This window comes from Miscanthus floridulus, chromosome 7 (genome assembly GCF_019320115.1).
Source record: "Miscanthus floridulus cultivar M001 chromosome 7, ASM1932011v1, whole genome shotgun sequence".
Taxonomy (NCBI): domain Eukaryota; kingdom Viridiplantae; phylum Streptophyta; class Magnoliopsida; order Poales; family Poaceae; genus Miscanthus; species Miscanthus floridulus.
This window is the reverse complement of record NC_089586.1, coordinates 75596889-75615871: the sequence shown is the minus strand read 5'-3', so window position 1 is coordinate 75615871 and position 18983 is coordinate 75596889. Positions and strand designations below refer to the sequence as shown.

Here is an 18983-nt window from a genome sequence, read left to right as displayed (position 1 = left end):
TTGGTGGCGGTGGTGGCTGGCGGAACCGCGGTGGGCGGCAGCGGTGACTGGCAGCGGCGTCGCGTCAGGCGCTGGTCGCGTCGCAGCGGGAGTCGTGGCGGGCGACGGGCGGCTGCTATGGCTTGGGGGCGCGCTGCTGCGGGTGGACGCTGGCCCGCTGGTGGATGCGCGCGGCCCCTAGCTCGCGCGACGGACTGGAGCTAGAGGCGGGGTGGGGGATTTTTTTTTATTTTTAACACTTTTTTTAACTATTTTCAAATATGACACTGTTTATTTTTTTAAACTAACACTTTTGATCGCATCTATTCGCATGGCGCGGTAAAATCACTCTGCAGCGCTATGCATAGAGGCGCGGTAGGGGCAGTCAACGGCTGCAGCGACCGCTGAAGTGGCAGGTCTACCGCACCACCCGTCACGGCGCGGCGGGCCTGCCGCGCCACGCGTCACGGTGCGACAGACCTGCTACTCCTACTCGTCTTGTACTTCTGCTACTGTGCCTGCACACAAAGCTTGTATGGCCCTATGTGCTGGCTATGGTAGCAAGCTAGGAGGAAGCGTGCACATAGAGACATGTGAGTGATGTGACACCACGGTGACGTATGCTTTGTCATTGTGACCTGACACAGTGACACCTCTCCCTCAGCCTCTGACTTGCTTTTTGACTGTGCATTTGATGCAGCGCCATTGTGACATGCACAGTGCTTAAGAGCAGCTCATGGGCTACCAGCACCTACACAATTATAAAACAAATGCAGGGCACGACATTAATATATATAACCGATAAAAACAAATCACAAGTCACATCCTCCTTATTGCTTCAATGTTATTGGTGTGAAGTGTCTACTTCTTTCCTCTAGCACTGCTGCCTAGGTGGCTGGGTGTGAGGCTGTCTTCTCAATGCATTAGCTCTGTTTCTTCTTCAATGGCCTGAATTCTTGGGCTTATTGCTACTAGCGTTGTTTGCCAGGCCATGTTGCTATGTTCCTGAGGTTGAAGTAGCGGTGTCTTTGCTGGGATCAGCATTCTCTTCTTTAGTTGTTTCTGGCATGTTGGGAGGAAGAGAAACATACATGCCTGGTTGTATGTCAAGGTCTTTCTTTGGTTTAATCAAGCCGTTTCGTTCTTGCTGCAGATTAATAAGTGACTCGATTCTTTTTCTTCTATGCCCGTGAGCTGCACATAGTCAGATGCCGGTAGCCCGTGAGCGGCTCACAATGGCGAAGCCTACGCTACCGTAATGTCACATCACTCACATGTATCTGTGTGCACGCCTCCTCCTAGCTTGCTCTACCATGGCCAGCCCATAGGGTCATACATGCTTTGTGTGTAGGTACAGCAGCAGAAGTACAAGGCGAGTAGGAGTAGCAGGTCTGCCGCGCCGTGATGCGTGGCGCGGCAGGCCCGCCGCGCCGTGACGGGTGGCACGTCAGACCTGCCACGTCAACGGTCGCCGCGGCAGAGTGATTTTGCCATGCCATGCGAATAGACGCGGCCAAAAAGTGTTAGTTTTGAAAAAAAAAACAGTGCCAGATTTGAAAATAGTTTAAAATCGCTTAAAATAAAAACAAATTCGACTGGGTCAGGTGCGCGGCGCCGAAATAATTCGCTGGAGACTCCCCCGCGCACCTCTTTTGGGTGGGCCAAAGCGCGCGCGAGCTTCGTTTCTGCGCGCCAAAAGCATCGCCGAGCGCGCGCGAGTCTGGTTTGTGCGCGCGAATGGCCCGAAAATCTCTCCGTGACGGAAGGCACCGACGGGAGAGACTTTTCTGCACGGTTCAGCGGTAACGCGGGGGATGCTTGAACGCTTCTGACGGAGGATGCGCAGCCGTAGGGAGTGCTCCCAGCCGACGGGAGAAAACTCATCTGGAGTGGTGAATAAAAAGGGGGCAACTTGGTAGAGGTGACAAGTGTGGCACATCTTTTCATTGTCTATGCTATTTTTAATAATTCTACATATACGTTTTTCAAACTAAAAAATTTAGAAGTTGTTGACAATTATAGTTTTAAATATTTTATGACCGGAGGTAATATTGTAGAAAAAGTTAGGCAAAGATATGCATCTCAAGACCGCACAAAAGTGAAACACTATTTTTACGACCAGAGTGAATTAAAACGTGTAAATTGATCTGTTTATGTAATTTAAGCAAAATGAGTGGGCTCTGTTGATTGGACCGGTGGACAGAGCCGTCATCAGACAGTACTGGGCCTGCATGCACCGACCGATCGGAGCAGTTTTTCAGTGGAGCAAAATGTTCGCACGTGGACCAATATTATGGCCCATGAACGATCAATGAGTTTGATGCACAGGCGCTCACAGATCTCGAGGCTGATAACGTTATTATAGTCATCTCGTTATCGGCTACCGAAAAAATAGCGCCCCTAATCATAAAATAATTCTTGAAAAATATCAACGCTCATACCAAGTCAAGAACTTCAATATAATCTAAATGGACAAATTCCACCGCAATAAACCTATTCAGCTAATCAACTGAGCTAAACTTAGTTTACAATGCCTCTCCATTTAGTATAATTATGATAACTTTTCTGGTTGACTTCACATATTCACAAGTTGGTTACAATTTTACATTGGTTAGATTCTCTGTCTTACTTACCGCTCATGACATGTGTATTTGCACCTACTTAATTACTCACAAGTTGTTGACTCCGTTTGCAAAATCAAGATTTAATTGCATGTATTAGTCTGTATCTAGTTTGTGCAGTGCATTACTTTGTATCTAGCTTCCGCTCTGTTCAAACAATTCAAAAGTTGCATTAGCTAGTATGGCAAGTTTGGCGTATTAAGCAATGTAGGCTTGCACAAGTTAATGGCCCCGTTCGGCTGACCCCATATTCGGTTTGTTCGGCTTGTTTTTTCAACCGGGATAGTGTTTTTCTCTCGCAACAATTCAGCCATAACAGTGTTTTTTCAGCCAAGTTTCAGACCAGCGAACGGGGCCAATAGGGTCCATAAAATTGGAATCTTCTCACTTTCCTAACCTTAGGGATGAATACACTTGGAAACACTAGTACTGAATCGAAAACAGTTAGTATGAGATTTTCCCCTTTTATCAAAAATAACTAATGAAAAAGGTAAAAGATGTTTTTTCTAAAGTAATAAAATAATAGCTTTCATGTTTAGACAAAAACAAAAATTATATCACAATACCAAAAATGATATTGCTAAGTACGAGATTTTCCAATGCCACTTTCGCCCAAACCTATAAGGCTATAACAGGACATAGAGATGAACACATGCAATACAATTAAGTAATCAAACACAATCTTACTAAACACTACTTGCATGTGTATAGGACAACAAAACACACACACATTGTTGGTTTATGTTGCATAATGCAACAAGCAACCAATAACACCCTTACAGACTATATCAACCAAGTTGTACTCCCAATGAACTCTATCATGCATATCACTTTTTCTAAAGCACTAATGTTGTATAAATATAAGTATGAAATAATAAGTTATGCAGTGTATTTGTATTTTAACATTATTTTGCTATGAATGACAAGTCACACTGGTGCAGCAAGGCTTTTTGCTCCCGGTTGGGAAACCCCTTTAGTCCCGGTTTCCCAACCGGGAGCACCAATCCGGGACTAAAGGTACCCTCCTTTAGTCCCGGCTTGACGCCCGGGACTAAAGGGGACCTTTAGTCCCGGTTGAAAACACCAACCGGGAGTAAAGGGGGCCTCCAGGCCTGGCCAGGGACCGCCACGGGGCAGGACATTGAGTCCCGGTTAGTGTTACCAACCGGGACTAAATGTCTCTCTTTTTTTTCTTTTTTCTGGTTTCTATTTTTGGTTTCTTTTTTCATTTATTGATTAGTTTTGATATTAAAATACATTTTCGAATACGCTGCTAATAGTAATATATATGTGTACTTCGCACGCATAAGTTTTCGTTCGAACTTTGTACATAAATAACAAACGAATATACGCGTACATGCATATATATATGATGATCATATATACACACACGTTATTTTATGTACATATAATATGTATATATATATATATATATATTACAAAGGTTTGATATATAAATTGTTTATGTCCTTAGCAATTCACTCCTTCAGATTTGGCATCCACGTTTCGTTCGGGTCGTCATTGTAGAACTCGCCGTTGGGGTTGATGACCTGGTCATTTAGAAATCCTGCTATAGTCTCTCGAATTGCTTTAAGTTGGTCAAGTCATATGACTCTTTCCCTCGACCATTCAGTCTTCAATAAAAGTTAAAGGAAAAAGTATTAATATATATATATGTATGTGTATTGCTCATGTAATTACTTATACAAATGAGAGCAATAAAGAAATTGTAAATATACGATCGAAATAATATAAAGGAAAAAGTATTTATATACATACTTTGAGTTGCTCTTCAGGAGTTCTCTTTGAGTACGCCATGATGAACTCGCAAACATAGTATCCACAGTAGTTGTTACCCTGCTCCTGCCTTAGAACCCACTTTTACGACAAAAAAATCAATTAGGGTGAATTGAAATCATCATATGGTGTTAATTGAATATAAATGTGTAGTTATAGTACTTACTTTGTGTGCGATTACACCCAGTGACGCTTTGCAATGTTTTATTTTTTGTTCCTCAATGAACCTTTTCCAAACCCTGCTCCCAATAAAATAAAAAAATAATTTAACATTTAATAATTGTTGAGAGATCGGCGCCATTATATATATATGTTGTTATAGAGAAACTAAATTAATTATCCTTGTATAATATCTATCATGTCTTGATACTCCGTTTGCGGTTTTCTCAACGAGTCTAAGATTTTCAATCTACTATTGACCATATCGATGACCATCAATATCTAGGGATTGCTGCATAAACATACATACATACATACATACATACATATATATATATATATATATATGTGTGTGTGTGTGTGTGTGTGTGTGTGAGAGAGAGAGAGAGAGAGAGAGAGAGGTAACTAGCTAGTAAAGAAATATTGATGTCCCATATATATGATCGACATTAATTACTTATAATAACACTCACTTGAAGTTGTAGGGGAAAAGTATCTCCTTCTTGTCGCGTTGGTTCACTAAGAAATTCATGAGATTTCTCTCAGGTTGAGGCTTATAATCCTTCGGGGGGTTAGGGTGTTTGTATACGACATATGGATCAAATTTAACAAAATTTAAGTCACATATATAAACAAGTCATATATATATACAATAAGTCATATACAAATTTATCTAAGTCACATATATATAAACAAGTCATATATGTAAACAAGTCATATATGTACAATAAGTCATAAACAAAATAAATCTAAGTCACATATATAAACAAGTCATATAAACAAGTCATATATATAAACAATTCATATATGTAAACAAGTCATACATGTACAATAAGTCATATACAAAATAAATCTAAGTCACATATATAAACAAGTCATATAAACAAGTCATATATGTAAACAATTCATATATGTAAACAATCATATATGTCAACAAGTCATATATGCAAACAAGTCATATATGTAAACAAGTCATATAAACAAGTCATATATACAAACAAGTCATATATGTAAACAAGTCATATAAACGACGAATTCGCCCTAGCGAGAACGACGAATTCGTCAGGGCGAATTCGTCGTTCTCGCTAGGGCGAATTCATCGTTCTCGCTAGGGCGAATTCGTCGTTTTCGCTAGGGCGAATCGTCGTTCTCGCTAGGGTATACAACAACGGGGCGGCGTCGCTCCGCATATACAATAACGGGGCGGCGTTGCTCCGCATATACAACAACGGGGCGACGTTGCTCCGCATACAACACAACGAGGCGGCGTTGCTCCGCATACAACACAACGAGGCGGCGTTGCTCCACATACAACACAACGAGGCGGCGTTGCTCCGCATACAATACAACGAAGCGGCGTTGCTCCGCATACAACACAACGACGGCGTTGCTCCGCATACAACACAACGAGGCGTTCCTCTGCATATATCACATACAAACACATATCGACGTACGTAGGGGTCGGCGGTGACGATCGACGTACGTAGGGGTCGGCGGTGATGGGCGTCCGAAGGCGGTGATGACGAGGGCGGTGTCGGTGGCTGGGCCGGGTGGCGTCGGTGGTTGCGCGAGCGTCATGGCCAGCCGGCCCGGGGTGGAGTCGTCAGGGCTGCGCGCGCGGTGTCAGTGGCGGCGTGGCGTCGGGCGCCAGGGGCGGCGTGGCGTCAGGGGCGGCGTGGCGTCGGGCGTCAGGGGTGGCGTGCGTCAGGGGCGGCGTCAGGGGCGTGGCGCGGCGTCAGGGGCGGCGTGGCATCGGGCCGGGCCGTAGTGTGGCGTCGGGGCCGAGCGTCGGGGCGGTGGGGCGTCGGGGCGCCGGGCCGGGGTGGTCGGGGGGCGGTGCGTCGGCGAGTGCGCTTAGTCGGGGCGTGCGATGTCGGGGCGGTGGGGCGCCAGTGTGCGTGCGGGCGCTCGCGAGGTGCGGCGTCGGCGGCGGATCGAACGAGCGGTGGCGGGTCTATTAGGGCTTGGCTCGGCAGTGGGGAGGAGGAAGAAAAGGGGCCGGGGCGGGCGCAGAGGCTATATAAGGGAGAGGACCTTTAGTCCCGGGCGCCACCACCAGCCGGGACTAAAGGCCCTTTAGTACCGGGCCCTGTTAACGCCCGGGACTAAAGGTAACACCTTTAGTCCCGGCTGGTGGTGGCACCCGGGACTTAGTCCCGGCTGGTGGTGGCGCCCGGGACTAAAGGTTTTTGGCGGGCAGCCAAACTGCAGTTTCGCTGCCCGCCAATTCATTAGGATTTTAATATATTTCTTTTTACACAAATGATAAAAGGATAGTTAATTGCATAGAAAATTAAATAAAAGACATAAAAATATTTTTAAAAAATATAGATTCTATTTTGCTTTATTACACACAGGAAAATCAAACATAAATTTGTTTTCACATCATTTCAACGTGACATAATTCAACATCAAACATAAAGTCACAATTATTACATAATATCTCTAATACACACTATTGAACATCAATATATATATCAAGCGGGCACAGTAATGAAGTTCTTCTTGACGTATGTCCCTTGGTTATGATCGCGCCGTAACCATAGAGTGTCCTCATCGTTTAGCTGGATGCTAGGGTCTTTGTTCACTGTGAAGGGTGAAATTCGGTCATCCTTTTCATAATCTTCTGACATGTCTGACTTGTCTTCGATTCCGACGATGTTTCTGTTTCCTGAAAGAACTTTGTGGCACTTTGGCTCATCATTGATTGGGTGGTTGTCGTTTTTCCCTCTCTTCGGTTTTGTAGACATGTCCTTGACATAGAACACCTGAGTCACATCCTTCGCAAGGACAAATGGTTCGCCTTTGTACCCAATATTGTTGAGGTCCACTGTTGTCATTCCATACTGGTTGTCGACTGCTACGTCGCCTCCAGTCGTCTTTACCCACTGGCACTTGAACAAAGGTACCTTAAAATGAGATGCATAGTCTAGTTCCCATATCTCCTCTGTGCGGCCATAGTATGTTTGCTTGTTCCCACTAGGGTCGGTGGCATCTATGCGGACACCACTGTTCTGGTTGGTGCTCCTTTTATCTTGTGCTACTGTGTAAAATATATTCCCATTTATCTCGTACCCTTTGTATGTGAGGATATGCCATGATGGCTGCCTAGCCAACAAATACAGCTCCTCATCAGTACTCACATCACCTTGACATTCTTTTCGCAACCAGTCGCTGAAAGTTTCCATGTGCTGACGCGTAATCCATGCTTCAGACTTCCCTGAGAACTCAGATCGGAGGAGGTTCTTGTGTGTCTCGATATACGGATCTACCAAGGAGGAGTTCTGTAGAACTGTGTAGTGTGCTTTATTGAAATAATCATCACCCTTACCAATATATGTTTTCTTCCCTAGTGTCCCCTTTCCACTTAGTCTCCCCTCGTGTCGTGATTCAGGAACACCAATCGGGTTAATACCTTTCATGTCACCGAAATAGTGCATGCATGCATTATATCCCTTGTTTGATTGTCCTGAAAGATTACTTAGAGCTGGCCAATCATTGATTGTTACGAACAACAATGCTCGCAGGTCAAAGTGCTCCTGCTTGTGCTCATCCCACACGCGTACACCTGGCTTGTTCCACAAAAGTAGAAGTTCTTCAACTAGTGGCCTCAGGTACACATCGATGTCGTTGCCAGGTTGCTTTGGGCCTTGGATGAGCACCGGCATCATAATAAACTTACGCTTCATGCATAACTAGGGAGGAAGGTTGTAGATACATAGAGTAACAGGCCAAGTGCGTCACTTGCAAACTCGAGGAATTCTCTATCGATTGCTCTCCACTAGGACCCATCAGCAGGGTGTCTCAACATATTGTCTACCTTACGGTCTTCTTTGTGCCATCGCAACAACTTTGCATGGTCTCTATTTCTAAAAAGACGTTTCAAGCGTGGTATTATAGGAGCATACCACATAACCTTGGCAGGGATTTTCTTCTTAGGACGTTTGCCCTCAACATCACCAGAGTCATCTCGCCTGATCTTATACCACAACGCATGACATACAGGGTATGCATCCAACTTCTCGTACTCCGTGCCACGGTAGAGGATGCAGTCATTAGGACATGCATGTATCTTCTAGATTTCTAATCCTAAAGGGCAGACTACCTGTTTTGCTTCGTACGTAGTGCTGGGCAATTCGTTATCCTTCAGAAGCATCTTCTTTTGGATTTTTAGTAACTCCGTGAATCCCTTGTCAGATACACTATTCTTTGCCTTCCATTGCAGCAATTCCAATGTGGTACCTAACTTTTTCTGCCCCGCATCACAAGTTGGGTATAGCAATTTCTTGTGATCCTCTAGCATGCGGTCGAACTTGATCATCTCCTTTTCACTTTTGCATTCTCTTTGTGCGTCATGAATGGCCTGACCAAGATCGTCAGCGGGCTCCTCCTCTGCCCCTACCTCTTCTTCAGCGGGCTTCTCCTCTGCCCCCACCTCTTCTTCAGCGGGCTTCTCCTTTGCCCCCACCTCTTCTTCAGCTTCCCCCATTGCAGTATCATTGAAGGCACCATATTCAGCAAAAATGTCATCATCGCCCCATTGTTCTTCTTCACCTTCTTCCATTACAACTCTGGTTTCTCTGTGCTTTGTCCAACAAATATAGTTTGACATGAAACCTGACTTGAACAAGTGTGAATGAAGAGCCTTTGAGTTAGCATATTCCATCGTATTCTTACATACGGCACATGGGCAGCACATGAAACCATCGCGTTTGTTTGCCTCGGCCGCACGTAACAAAGAATGCACGCCGTCCATGAACTCTTGGGAGCAACGATCAGCATTGTACATCCAATGCCGACTCATCTGCATTACATGACATAAATACCATATTAAAACCTAGAACATAATTAGTTAATTATACAATATGCATACCACCACAAAAGCTATAAATTTAAGAAAGCCTCGCTACAATGTAGACAATCCCAACTACCACTAAAAACACTAAAGCTAAAATGCACTTCAGCAGCACAAGGATTTCGCGACCAATCCCAACTAAAATAGACAGATCCCCCATTTGTTCAACATCTTTGGGCTTCTTCGGCTAGATCACTGCCTCATTAGCCGCCATATCTGCCTGTTGTGCAAGATATTTTTGCACGAGTTCAACATACTCTTCCTCCTAGTAGAAGCCTGAACATCCAGTGCCATCCCACTAAAATTAAAATAGAAAATTAGAACTTTAATCACAATCATCATGAAAATAGGTATAAACTAACCATAGTCATTAAATACGATAAAATAACTCACATTGCGATCCGGACACTTGTAGAAAATGCGACCCTTGTTGGGACCCTCCTTCTTCACTCGGTACTCTATCACAATCTTCGTCTCATCACAACACTTGCCGCATGCAATGAGTGGGAGGCCCGGCCTAAGTCGCTTTGGAAACCCATGAGAGGCTGAGGACCCGGAAGCAGTTGTCATCTACTCTCTATACTCATTTTTAATACACTATAAATTTCTCATTTTATAAACAAATAAAATTAAAAAAACTCTAAAATTCTCTATATCTCTAAACAATGAAGTGTGCTATGCATGCTATAAATGAACGGTGAATACTAGTTTTTAATAGCTACTTTAACCTTCCTTCATGTAAATATGCAAGCTTGAAGTGATTTTGAGCTCAAATTGCTTACAAATGAAAAAAAACCACAATAAAGAACCATATATATATAGTGAACAAAATGAGATAAGACAATGGTGAAACATGAGAGTATAAAGTTGGTAACCTTTAGAACCGAAGAATCGACGGAGGAATCGAAGAAATCGATGGAGGAATCGAAGAATGGATGGAGAAAGAGCAAGGACACTGCTTAAATTTGAACTGAAGCTCTCGGGCGGGCTCAGAGAGGAAGAAGACGGCCAGCAGGATTTATAGGGGGGACCTTTAGTCCCGGTTGGTGGATCCAACCGGGACTAAAGGTCACTTTTCAGTCCCGGGCCACGCCACTAGCCGGGACAAGAGCTTTACTCCCGGTTGGAGCCACCAACCGGGAGTAAAGGTCGACCTTTAGTCCCGGTTGGTGGCTCCAACCGGGACTAAAGGTCCCCTGCCACAGCGGCCTGGCGCAGGAGCCATTGGGCAGGGACCTTTAGTGCCGGTTGGAGCCACCAACCGGGACTAAAGGTCTCTCTAGTCCCGGGCACAATATTTCTCGGGACTAGAGCCTGGTTTGGCCCTTGGATCAAAGGTCTGTTCTCTACTAGTGTCAGTTCATTGCATATGTTGTATTTATGATAATGTATCTAAACCTTGTACAAGGTTTTCTAATCTTGATCTCTAGGATATCAAGACTGAGCTATATCTATACTCTCTCCCTCTCTCTCTCTCCACGAAGCTATATCGCTTGTACATGTTTGACCTCACATCAGCTGAAAGTGCATAGCCTACTTTGCCTTGCCATGCACTATGTAGAAAAAGGTTTTTAGGGGCGGCTGGTAACCCTCTGTAGGGGCGGTTTTGCCAGCCGCCCCTATGAAAGGGTGGCTAAAAATCACTGATTTGTAGGGGCGGTTCTCAGGCCGTCCCTACAAATCAATTTTTAGGGGCGGCTGGTGTTATCAGCCGCCCCTACAAATCTAATTTGTAGGGGCGGCTGGATATTGAGCCGCCCCTACAAATCAATTTCCAGAAACCACGAAAAAAGGGGCAAAAACTAGCATTTTTTTAACCGAGGAGGTCCCCACCGGCAGCCACACACCCTGACTCTATGGTTGCAGCATTTTTCACGATTTTTGCACACTTTGCATCGGCCGGGATTCGAACTGGCGACCTCTCTCTCGTGCGCCATCTCCTCTACCACTACACCTCACATTCACTTGTGTCCACAATCCATTTTGATTCCCCATGTATTATACAAAACTGAGCATAAATTGATTGTTTGAGGCCCTAAACTAATTTAAATGAAAAAGTTGTCAACTACAAAGTTTTATAACTTTTCGAGGTCTACAACTTTCATTTTGGTAGTTTCTCCATCCGAGGTCACTTATAAAATTTGAATTTCAAATAATAGAAATTCGAACGTAGTTTTCTATGACAAGATGGTTTCAAATGAGAAAGTTATCAAGAACAAAGTTTCATAACTTTTCAAGATCTACAACTTTCATTTTTACTGTTTGTCCATCCGAGATCGTTTAAAAAATTCAAATTTCAAATTTTTGGAAATTCAAACGTAGTTTTGCTTGACAAGATGATTTCAAATCAAAAAGTTGTCAACTACAAAGTTTCATAACTTATCGAGATCTACAACTTTTATTTTGGTTGTTTCTCCATCCGAGGCCGTTTACAAAATTTAAATTTCAAATTTTAGAAATTCAAACGTAATTTTCCTTGACAAGATGTTTTCAAATTAAAAAGTTGTCAACTATAGAGTTTCATAACTTTCTGAGATCTACAACTTCTATTTTGATCATTTATTCATCCGATATAGTGGTAGTAACATTGTTCACAAATGTTACATATCCCTCTTATTGTTTATGAAACTATAAGAGAGATATGTAAATTTTGTGAACAATGTTATTAACACTTTATCGGATGAAGAAATGACCAAAATAAAACTTGTAGATCTTGATAAGTTCTGCAACTTCTATGTTCATGATTTTTTCATCTGAAATCAATTAGTGTTCCAAAATAACGTTTGGCCTTCTCTATGTGCTCCTCTAGATATTGTTTCTCTTTTGCCCCTCTCTTTTTTTATTTTTTTGGGCTGTCGTTGTTTTTTTGGGAAATTTTGACTTTTTCTTTTTCTTTTTTTTATATTTTCCCTTCACTTAGGAGCACAAAAGAAGTAACCACAGAAAATATGAGCTCAAACAAGTGAAAGACGTGGCCTGTGGAAATTTCAGAAGACGTGCTCAAAATCGACAAAAAGCTTGTGACCACGAAAAGATGATCTTGTGACTAGTTTTTGACCAATTTAAAATTTTCCGACCCCGACAAAGCAGGGATGGACGGATCCAAAATTTTTTTCTGATCGATTTTGATATATGGAACGTCGAAATCGGAGTTCGTATGCAAAAACTAGACCAGTTTTAAGAATTAGCTCCGAATTAGAGGACAAAACGGGAACAATAATTTCAAACAGTATTTTCAAGTAGTAAATGATCTCAACTGAAAAGGTTGTCAACGACAAAGTTTCATAACTTTTCGAGATCTACAACTTTCATTTTTATTGTTTCTTCATCCGAGGTCGTTTACAAAATTTGAATTTTAGTGCTTACTTTTTAATATTCGGCGTCCATTTGTAGAGGCACTTCATTGTTGAGCCGCCCCTACAAATCAATTTGTAGGGGCAAATCGGGCCATTTGTAGGGGCGGCTGATAACACCGGCCGCCCCTACAAATTCATTTGTATGGGCGGCTCATTTGACAACCATTTGTAGGGGCGGCTCTATCACCAGCCACCCCTACAAAAAATTCATCCCGTTGCTAAAAAACATTTTTTACGTAGTGATGTGAACGGTCTGATCAACCATTTGTGTGCATCTGAAAGCCCTAGCTTGGTTTTGGCTAATTGATGAAACCTATTAGACTAACCCTATGCACTAAATGTGTAATTGAGATAGGTTGGTCCAAGTCCAAGTAATGGAGCTAGATGGCACTCAAGTGATGGAGATGGCCAAAAGATGGTGAATCAAGTGCTCCAACTTGGAAAAGAAGAAAGAAAAAAATAAAATGGGTTCAAGGCAAAGGTATAAGGCATAGGGCCATTTTTGTTTTGCCGGTCATGACATTATAGTGAGTGTAGTTGGGTTTAGGATAGATAGTCATACTATGAAGAGAGGAAAATTATGGTAATCAAGTGCCACTAGGTGAAGTAAAATTTATGCATATGCATTAGGACCTAGTGTGTGCTAACTTGACCTAGGAAAATGCTTTGGAAAAACTCTAACACACATGCACAAGTGTTGGGACACTTTGGTGTCAGCATGTGGAAGCAAGGGTGGAAGAAAAGAGAAGGGCGTCAGACCCAGGCTAGCAAGGCATCAGTCCGACGGCTAACCCTAGCTGTGCACTGTTCCTACGTCAGCTTCGGACTCAGGCCTCAGCCTCTTGGCCATAGGTCCGGTGGGTGCTCAGCAGTGAAGGCTTGGGAGCTCCGGACTCTAGGGCATAGTCCGGCCGGCTGCTCTACACGTGAGTCTCGATTTTGAGCAGTTTTGGAGCTCTCGGTGTGGATTTCGCAAGGCGTCGGACCGGGGCACTTTGGTCCGGCTAGTTTGGTTGGACTCAGTCCGACACATTTTCCCTCTTGGGAAGCTTACTAGAAAGCTCTAGACCGTGGTGCGTGTTGGTCCGGCCAAGGCGTTGTGCGGGTCCGATGCTGGGTCCGACAGTGACCGTTGGAGCGCGACAACGGTTGAAATTTTTAATGGGGACATGTGGCGGCTCATCACTAGGCACAGGGGAGCATCAGACCGAGGGGTCTTGGTCCGGACCCCCATAACTCTAGGTCCAGAGCTCGGTCCGGTGGTTGGTTGGAGGCCAACGGCTAGTGGTGTCTTGGGGGCTCTATTTAAGTGCTTTGGTCGGCCATGGCTCACTCTCTTGGACATTTTTTACATATGATACATCCCTCTTGAGCTGAAGAAACCTCTCCCACTCATCTCCTTGCTTAATTGTGCATCCAAAGTGAGATTGAGTGATTCCAAGTGTATTTACTTGAGTGATTGCATCTAGTGGCACTTGGGGATCGTTGTTGCTGTGGTTTTCTTGTTACCCTTGGTGGTTGCCACCACCTAGACGGCTTGGAGCAGCGGAGGAGTGTTGGCATGAGTTGGTGATTTTTCGTGGACAGACACGACATTCTTGTGAGGGGTTCTTGTGCCTATTCCCTAGCGGAGCGCCAAAGGCAACTCTAGTAAATTGCTCATGACTTGTGTACCCTCATCTTGTGTTGGTTTCTTACGACACCTTTGTGTAAGACTAGGCTTGTGTATGCCTTTTAGCGCGTGAACCACCAAGTGAGTGCGTTGTCACAACGAGGACGTAAGTTGCCGGCAAGCAGCCAAACCTCAGGTTAAATCATTATGTCTCTATTGGTATTCTTGTATTGATTTGACTCTTGCCTGGTTCGGTATATATCTCTATCACTCTTGTGTTACATTCTTGATATACTTGTGTAGGGATAGTTGTAGTCTTGCTTAGTTTGTTGGGTAGTAAAGTAATTAGTTGAGTAGCAAGTTGTTTCTAGTTGTACCTTGTGCTAGCTAGCTCTCTACATTTAGTAGTGACATAGCTCTTGTGTGTGATATAGAGACCACAGTCATTAGCATATTGGTAGGTTGCTTGCCTTAGTAGTGACAGCTCTTGTGTGTGATATAGAGATCACAGTCATTAGCATATTGGTAGGTTGCTTGCCTTTTGACTAGAGCTAGAGCAAAAAGCATTTATGTCATTTATTTGTCTAACATTGCGCTCTAGTGTTTTGTAGAAAATTTTATTAGGCAATTCACCCCCTCTAGCCATTTAGGACCCTTCAGCACCTCCATTGGATCTCATGAAGAACATCATTGAGTACTACATGCAAGTTCTTGAAGCAATAATAGGGTTGTTGCTATGCCACATCTCCTTGGCCCGTAACACCACCACCTGTATGTCCCCTCGCTGCTGCATCTTCGCCACTGTCCCCTGCGCATCGACGACCATGCTACACAACCTCTTATTCTCTATCTATTTGCCCTCAATCTTCATTAATTTATTTGAGTTCTTTGTTGTCGACATCAAGCACTATCACCACCGACATACCTTGCGTCCAAACCGCTTGCCTTTGGGCTAGAATGTGTGCCTAGATTGCTCGCCTTTGGGTAGGAGCGTTCGTACCCACACTCCTACTTCGTCTAGCACAACCTCGTCACCAACATCGCCATATCTTCCCTATCTATTCTATCTACTCCTAAAAACAAGGGATGCATTGGCACTTTCTAGCCCCGCCATTCTACGCAACGCCTCAACCATCGTCGAGTCCCTCTCTGCTGGTCCCTTACACACCTGGTACATCCAACATTTGCAATATTGGTGCATGCCTTCGTCCTGGTGGCTTGACAACATCGACTTAATCATCAACACTCATGTTCCTTGCCTCAATTGCATCGTCATTTTCATCTCTGTTCGCAATGGCCTTGGCCACGTTGACCTCGGCATTGCCCTTTTCCATGACGACTGCCTCTACGCGTCTCTATCACCATGGCGCCTCTTTTGCGCCCGTGAATTCATGTACGACCGCATTGACCTCAGAGACCCAACCACCACTATCTTTAGCACTACATTCTCAACCTTGGCTACCTGCCCTCGCTCTCGGCTACGTCAACAACAGCACAAAAAGGACTATTGCCTTGCTCGAGCAACCTCATCGGCTTCTATTCTAGCCACAACATTTGTCAGTCATCGACCCTTATGATTGCGGGGAGATCGTCAACTCATTAGCTTACAAGCTTTAACATCTCTAGTCTCACCGTCTGCGCTGCTCCAACTACGAGGGGATGTTAGGTATATTGGGATATCTCCATATATGGTAGATTAGGATTGTGTACTCCCAACTTGCCTTATCTCTATAGGAGGGTTTATTTCCCCAGAAGCAATGTACTTTTTATATAATTATCCCATGAGGCTCAACAATATAATTAACTATTCCACTAATTTTATACCTCATACACATCTATAAATTGTTTCCGTCTCTAGAAATCGGTTCCGTAGCAGTGGTTTATGATGCACTGGGAATAACCTTAAGAATTGTCTAGCGGATAGCATTCTCCTAGCTTGTTTTTTCTTGCGGGACGTTCCATTCTCCCTCTGACGAGGAAAAGGAATTTTTGTTGTAATGTAGCACTGTTTTACTATGGGATCGGAATATGGATGATATTGCTAAAAGGGGAAAAAAAAGAACAACAAATCCGAGGAATCTGCAGCAGATTAATTTGCTGGAGTAGTTTACAGCCACTAGTTGCTATATATACCACAGTACGTAGTTGGTAATTACTTTGTGTCGCTTATCATATTTGTTTCGGCTAGCTATACGCGCTCCTATATCAGCAATTTGCAAAAAAACAAAATATCGACTTCACCTCGTCATCCTTTTCTCCAATATAGTCATAGTCAGATGCATATGTACTGACGATGGTGTGTGATCTACACTACATTTCAAGTGGCTACTGTACATATACATGCGATGCGTACGGTGCTAATATTTGGTATGTACAGTCAGCGCAACAGTACTTATTTTTAATGACTGATGAGGACTAGCTAGCTATATATAATTGACTAGTCCACAGCATGTTGAGTAAGGCCCGTTTAGATGCAAGCCAAAATCCAAAAATTTTCAAGATTCCTCGTCACATCAAATCTTGCGGCACATGCATGGAGCATTAAATGTAGGTAAAAAGAATAACTAATTGCACAGTTTGCCCGTAATTGACGAGACGAATCTTTTAAGCCTAAATAGTCCATAATTGGACAATTTTTGCCAAATACAAACGAAAGTGCTACAGTAGCCTAAAGCCAAAAATTTTCGCATCTAAACGGGGCCTAAATTTGAGGAGGGAAGAATCTGTTCCACAAACGGAAAGACAATCAAACGAAAGAAGGGCAGGAGGCCACGTCGGTAAGACGTTGATGCAGAATCTGGTGACTGGTGAGGATCGGCCGGATTCATCATGGAGATCTAAAGCTGCGCTCCTGCAGGTTAGTTAATTCAAGCCCCAGCTCGCTAGCTACAGATATTGTTTGTCTATCTGTCACATTTCTCGGTAGCAAAAAGTTTCCAATCTTTGTAATTATTAAGCAGCAGGCATGCATGAATTCATGATTAGGAAACCCCATGAGTGCATGCAATAGCACTCCGTGTTCAGGTTTAAGAGCTCAAAAAATTCAAGATTGTGTTCTAGTAGATGGATTTTGGTGATATAGGTGCTTTGATGGAACGAAGAAGCCAAAAAATGAATTCGGAAGATCGAAACTACGATGACACAGCAAGAACGTACTCTAGCTCATCAGCTGCAAATAAACAAGCAGATTGGGATCGACATGCTTAAAATGGTGATCAGCTACATTAATTACAACCACCAGTTCTAAAGAAGCATGGTGAGTATTACTTCGTGGTGCGGATCACCACCACCATCGATCAAATTCATAGTCCGATCGAGCACGCAGTAAAGATTCAAATAGCTAGAGTTTGAAATCATGCATGTATGTACGCCGGTAATCATGGGATCGGAGTAGCAAATAAAAACAAAAGTACTCTCAACTGCGGCGATTTATAGTATGTAGCCGACGACGAAGTACGATCACGAGCAGCCGTTGTGCACTCGGAGCGGGCGCCCCGTGGAGCCGTGCGAGACCGCCGGCCCCGGGCGGCGCGCGGTGGCGCACTCGGCGACGAGCGCGTCGCGGGCGGTCAGCAGGCCCGTGGTGGCGGCGAGCGGGCGGTCGAAGACGGCGCAGTCGACCCAGTCCTTGAGCAGCCGCTCCTGGCCCCACATCTCCGGGATCCGCACCCGCCCCGCCATTTCGGTGCGGTGCCGCTTCAGCCGCTCCCGCGCGCTCTCCTCCGCCCCCGCCGCCGGCCGCCGCGCCACCAGCTCCCCGCCGCCGCCGCCGCTTCCCGCCGCTGGCGCCGCCGCCTGGTGGTCGGGCTCGGAAGACGACGTCCCTGCCGCCGGCGCCCGATCGTCGTCCGAAGCGGCGGCGTCGCAGCACGCAGCCGGCGGCGGCTGCAGCTCGTCCTCCGCGGGCAGCCGCTGCGTGCATGGCGCCTCCGAGTCGTTGGGCGGCGGCATGGCCATGCAATCGGGCCCTCCGATACAGACGCTGTGGTGCAACTGGCGGGCAGGCTAGGCGAGAAGAGAGGAAAAGATCAGCTGGGGGGATCAGTAGTGGGTGGGAGACTTGGCGAGGGATCGGAGGTAGACGGGCGGGGTGCGCTGTCTGCTAGACATTAAAGAAGCTGGGCGAGCGGGCAGGGAAAGCTCGCGCGGGGGGTCGCGATGTTATGGTGCGCGGGAGGAGAGCGTGTCCTCGCGGGGCGGTGTGTGGCTGCGCTTGCCTCGGCTACGTGGTGCGCGCGCGGTGGGGCGGGCGGGAGGGGGCTCAGGAGTGAATATGCATGGCTGCGCGTCGCGCTGCATTCATTGGCCGGGGCGCGTCGTGCGTGTCCACGTGTGGGATTCACTTGTGATGCCGGATCGCCCCAGCGAGCTGAGGGGCCTCAGGGCCTGGCTGGCCGCAGAAGGGCCAGTGGGTTGATGCGAGAGTGGGGCGGATTTTTTTTTTGAGGGGCCACTTGCCTACACCGGCCGCTCTCAGCCGCCTGCCCCTTGCTGTTCAGATTGGCTCGGTTAGTTTCGCTGAAATTTAGCTTATGCTGATATTTATATTGACTTATTATAAGAGAAAAATACTATTTGTTTGCTAAAAAGTATCGCTGAAGCAG

General features: G+C 45.1%; 1 protein-coding gene across 1 annotated transcript; it reads right to left on the bottom strand.

The window, feature by feature from the left end:
* Positions 1-17720: 17720 nt before the first annotated feature.
* LOC136463477 (protein BIC1-like) lies at positions 17721-18567 on the bottom strand. The gene has a single exon (XM_066462472.1). It carries the CDS (start codon positions 18334-18336, stop codon positions 17839-17841), a length of 498 nt encoding a protein of 165 aa, XP_066318569.1. The 5' UTR covers positions 18337-18567; the 3' UTR covers positions 17721-17838.
* Between the last annotated feature and the right edge of the window lie 416 nt (positions 18568-18983).

Bases quoted from the DNA above. Each gene is read 5' to 3' on its own strand.
- LOC136463477 (XM_066462472.1), bottom strand. From the start codon at position 18,336: ATGGCCATGCCGCCGCCCAACGACTCGGAGGCGCCATGCACGCAGCGG.